Source organism: Wasmannia auropunctata, unplaced genomic scaffold, assembly GCF_000956235.1.
Source record: "Wasmannia auropunctata unplaced genomic scaffold, wasmannia.A_1.0 LD273713.1, whole genome shotgun sequence".
Classification (NCBI taxonomy): Eukaryota; Metazoa; Arthropoda; class Insecta; order Hymenoptera; family Formicidae; genus Wasmannia; species Wasmannia auropunctata.
The window spans coordinates 23,539-28,754 of record NW_012089177.1 but is presented as its reverse complement, the minus strand read 5'-3'; the positions used below and the strand labels follow the sequence as shown (position 1 = coordinate 28,754).

Below are 5,216 nucleotides of genomic sequence, written 5' to 3'. Positions count from 1 at the left end.
TGGATTTCCATGTTGATTCTATGTGAATTCCATATGGATTTCATGTACACTGACAATGAGACTCGAAAAACAGTAATAATCTCTGAATTTTCGCTCATTCTCGATTTTTAGTCTAAATTCGTAGATGTTTACTGAAAAAATAGTAACGATTGCTGAAAAATACAGTAATATTTAAAAACTAAAATTGTAAGCGATACTATCGGGAAAAATATATAATTATTGAGAAATTTCATTATTCATGTGCGATTCCTGTTACTGTTGGCTCTCAGTATTTGTTTAGGCGCGAGAATTCAGTGGCAGAGAAATATATACCGGAAAAATAAGCCCTTTGCACAAAGTATCATTAGCTCAGCGTTAGCGTACAAGCCTGCTATCCTAAGAATCCCAAATTCAAATCTCGATACGTTTTCAAAAATTATAACAACGTAATTGTAATTATTAATATAATAGAAAATATGCGAAATAGAATAAACACAAATTAAACTCTAAAAAATAATAATATGTAAATATAAAGTAAAAAAATTTTTTTTTGTTAAAATCTTGCACCAGAATCTTACTGATCTTTACCGTAATGATTATGAAACGATACGTTATTGATTCAATACCACGTCTGTAATATAAGTCTTATTGTTAAATCTGTAATACGTGATTCCATATGAATTCCATATGGATTCCATATGGATTCGTGAAAATCCATGGATTTTTGGCTCAAATTACCATGGTAATCCATATGGATTTCCATGTGGATTTCCACATGAAAATCACGTTTTTGCAACGTTTTGTTACAATTTTAATCTGTAAAAATTAAAATATAATCCGACTTCCATAATTTGACAAAAACTCGTTATTAAAGCTTTTACAAGGATTTTTTTCATATTTTTATACAGATTTTATACAAAACCCTGTTGAAAAAATCCATGTAGATTTCCATGGAAATCTATGGAAATCCATATATGGATTGCCATGGTAAATTTCAAAGTCTATATGGAAATCCATGTGGATAACCATATTATGTTAAACTGTATTGGATTAAGAAGCGATTAGAGTCTAATACCAAATTTTTTCAACAGGGAAGAGTCTAAAAATCTATATTAGTCTTCAGAGCTCTAAATTGCTGACAGAATGTGATAAAATACACATGGTTGGGAGAGGATCAAATTATTATTAATAAAATTATTAAACATTATTAGTTCAAATTTTAAATTTGATTTTGACTTATTTGACTTCTGAAAAATTCCGAGTTTGAATTTATTTCTTGTTAGTGTAGAAAATAACTCATATCTAGATTTTTAAAGTTATACTAAGTAATTATGTCTTTGCTTAAAATTTTTCAAGATTGTAAATTTTATATTGATCTTTATCTTAATTGTAATATATTTGAAACAAAATTATCTTAAATAAATAAAACATGTAATTTAAGATGTAAATATTGTAAATAGAACATTTTTATCTTTCTAGATTGAACAATTTCTTAATGTGTAAACAAAATATATACATATATTTTCTTCAAATTATAACTGAAAATAATAGAAGATTTTAAGAGGAAGTATACTTTTGCATTAGTCTACCTATGAGTGGAGGAGTCGTCGTTAATGGTACTTTAAGGCCGAGATAGCCTAAAAATACGGCGATGATTAATATAGTACAGGCCGCGACACTGATCTTCATTTCACTTTGTGGTGGTAACCAAAACGTGACCAGAACCAAGAAAACAATGGCTGAAAGTTTATATATCGTAAATGAACAGACATGGATTAAATTTCGACATAAGCTGTGATAGGTTAGATTTTGAACTAATCTCACACACGCACGCACGCATGCACGCACGAACACAATCGCTTAACTTAGGAACGATTGCATTAGGGATCTTGTGATTCAGGTTATCATCAAATTTCTTAAATCATTGTGTCAAACAATATTATAGAATAAATAATATATTTTTATGAAAAAAATATTTGACATCATAAAAATTTGTGAGAAATATGAAAAAATAATAAAAATATTTACATGCTTTTTATATCTTTAATATTTCATAGAAACAATTTTTTATTTTTTTTATTAAAAAAGGATTCCGCACAAATCTAATCGAAAATGGATTCCAGTTGAATTGGTTAAAATTTTACTATAATGTAGATTATGATATCTTTGTAAAAAAATTCTCATGGGAACGAAGTTAAATGAACAGTTTTCGAGATATTGGGGATCAAATGTTGGAAATATAGCCATTTATTTATCGAGTAGATGCAATTACTGCGGACAGAGTCTATGGAGCAAAATGAAATTCTGCCGGCATATTTCTTAGCGCAGGACAAGTTGAAAGAGATAATGAAAAATATAGTCAATCAAGGCATGATCAAGAAAAGATCCAGCTAATCAAGATAAGATGGAGTAAAATCCAGCCAACAAAGGCAAGATTGGATAAAATACAGCTGACAAGACCTGACAAGACAAGATCAGGAAAAGATCCAGCCGATCAAGACAAGATCAGAAAAAGATTCAGCCGACCAAGGCAAGAGTAGGAAAAAATTCAGCCAACCAAGATAAAATAGACTAAAATCCAATTAACCAAGTCCAAGGAAAGATTTAGTTAACCAAGACAAGATTGAATAAAATCCAGCCAATAAAGATAAGATCATAGGTAATTAATTAGACATAAGACAAGATGATTAATTCAATTTCAAAAAATCTTTGTAAAATAAAAATGAAAAATTATTATTGGATTTAGTTTGCGCGCCTAATGAAAGTAGTAGTCTTATATTACTCATTGACGCTGAAAAGTAATCATAATAAGGATTTTATAACACAGGTAGCGGTAATGACTCATTATATGCTATGCTCGTGCACAACCCTCGGTCGGTCCGCGCACTCTCTCGCCAACAGTCGTAGCGTTCAAAAGTTCATTGTAATTGTTAGGAATAAAGACATTCAGTGAGTAAAATCACTGTTTACTTCATTAAAAATTTAATAATCTAACAATTATGTATAATTTATAATTTATATTATTTATATAATTATATTCATGTCCTCGTTCCTAAAGTCTATTTTTTTTAGCTAGTTGTATTACTTGCACTAAGATGGCTATGTAAGGTAAGTACTATACAGGTATTATACAGATCTTTTTCAGTTTGTACTTGGGAATAGCGCTATTTTAACCTCTATCTATTGACTCGGTACAAAGGTGATCATATTCCTGTCTTGACTCGTACTTATCCTACATATCTCTTTCATCTGGTTTTGTCCCTAAACTAAATATAAACTTTTTAGTTAATTTTCATCTTGATCCATGCTCTTTGTCTGCTGTGACTGCGTCTACTCATAAGTAGTACAATAAGTAAATGATCATATTCCCAACATTTTACCTCCAATATTTCGAAAACTGTTTATTTTTGGACTTTATGTCCATGAGGATTTTTGATCAAGACATCATGATCTACATTATAGTAAAATTTCAACTAATTTGACTGGGATTTTATTTTATATAAGATTTGTGCGGGATCCTGTTTGAATTATAAGTTTCATATTTTTAGGAAAGAGAAGAGAAAATAAAAAACATGCAGAATTTTTAATCATTTAACATTTAAAAATATTTAGTTAAAATTTATTAAAGTCAATAGTTTGCAAAATGTTTTATGTCCTTTTCTGACATTTTTAACATAAAATGTGAAATACGATTGTTTTTAATTAATAAATATTTATATTTTATATCGAATTATTTCTGAATAAAATACAAAATATCTCATAAATTATTGATCTTTCTGTAATTTTATCCGAACATTTTTATATACAAAATAAGGATATTGATTTATATAAAAGAAAATTATATGATCTTATTAAAAAAATTTCGATAATTAAACTAGAAAATCTTTATTTGTAACATAATTTTCTTAAATAAAAAAAAAAGTTTATTCTGTTTTAAACATACGATTACTACTAGGTTAATGTTTGGGTTATCTAAATAATAATTAATTTTTAATATAATTAATGTACATACCGGCAGCAGGCATTAGCAATATACTGCAATAAAGCGCCGAGTTCCTCTTTAAAGTCATTTTATAATTTAGATTGACATATGGTTCCGGACAACAAGGGTACTTAACTACTTCACGCGATTTACTCAAGTCCATTAGTTTCCACTCTGCATTTTTCACGTACATGGGTTCCTGTTGTAAATAGCTAGTATTTTAATATTATTATTTATGATATAATATATTAAAAAAATAAACTAAAAGATACTTAATATATATAGTGATTTATTTCTAATAATAATCATAAGTAATTCACAAAACAAACTTTATACGAAAATAGTATTTTAAACAAAAAGTTGTATGAAAAGGACAAATAATGATAAAATAAATTTTCGAAAAATTGATTTTTTGAAGTTATATAATAGCCCAGGAAAATAACGATTTTTTCGTACATCTGGGCGGCAAAATTGTATGTAAAAATTTTTTGTAGGAAGTTGTTTGAAATGGCATATTATATAACAAAGTTCCCGCCGCCCGCATTGCGTAACTTTTTGCCTTCAAAAAACTGGCCAAAAATGCAATTTTTAAAAAATATCTCTGAAAGTATTGATTTTACCGAAATAAAGGTCATTATAAAAAAAAAAACTGACAAAATTATGAACAATTTGGTTTTTTGTTGAAGATCATACGATCAATACTTTCTGAAATAGAATTTTTTAAAGAGTATTATATTTTTAGTCATTTTGAAAATAAATAGATTTTTCGCACTTTTTTTTGGATTTGGCTACTTCTACGTAAAAAACACTTCTTACGAAGGTTAAAGGTTATTAAATACTCTACAAAATCATTTTTTATTCATTATCGTACAACCAATAGTTTCGGAAATACGATTTTTTAAATGTTTTCTTTCATTTTCGAAAGAAACTTATTTCTTAACGTTTTTCGTAAATATCTTGGATTCGGCTACTCCTGCGTAGAAAGTACCTATTATCAAATCAAAAGGTTTTCAAATTTCCTGCAAAATTGTTTTGTTATTGAACGTCGATCGATAAATAATTGTCGAGATATAAATAAATTTTCTAACACGCGGACGACGAGGACTTTTAATGTGATATATAACACGGCTCTACAAAAAAAATTTTGTTCCTTGTCCTAAAGTTTATTTTACGATTTTCCGGTTAATTGTGCACAAAAACGACAAAAAAATACCTTTTTACCCTGTAAAGTTTACTTTTGTGACAGTTATAGTAA

The 5,216-nt window shown here is 28.0% G+C and overlaps 1 protein-coding gene across 1 annotated transcript; it reads right to left on the bottom strand.

The window, feature by feature from the left end:
- Positions 1–1,516: 1,516 nt before the first annotated feature.
- On the bottom strand, positions 1,517–4,197 carry LOC105461973 (neuronal acetylcholine receptor subunit alpha-10-like). Its single transcript, XM_011708496.1, has 2 exons — positions 3,992–4,197; positions 1,517–1,718 (listed from the first exon to the last, which is right to left on the bottom strand). Exons 1-2 carry the CDS (start codon positions 4,152–4,154, stop codon positions 1,537–1,539), a joined length of 345 nt encoding a protein of 114 aa, XP_011706798.1. The 5' UTR covers positions 4,155–4,197; the 3' UTR covers positions 1,517–1,536.
- Positions 4,198–5,216: the final 1,019 nt, after the last annotated feature.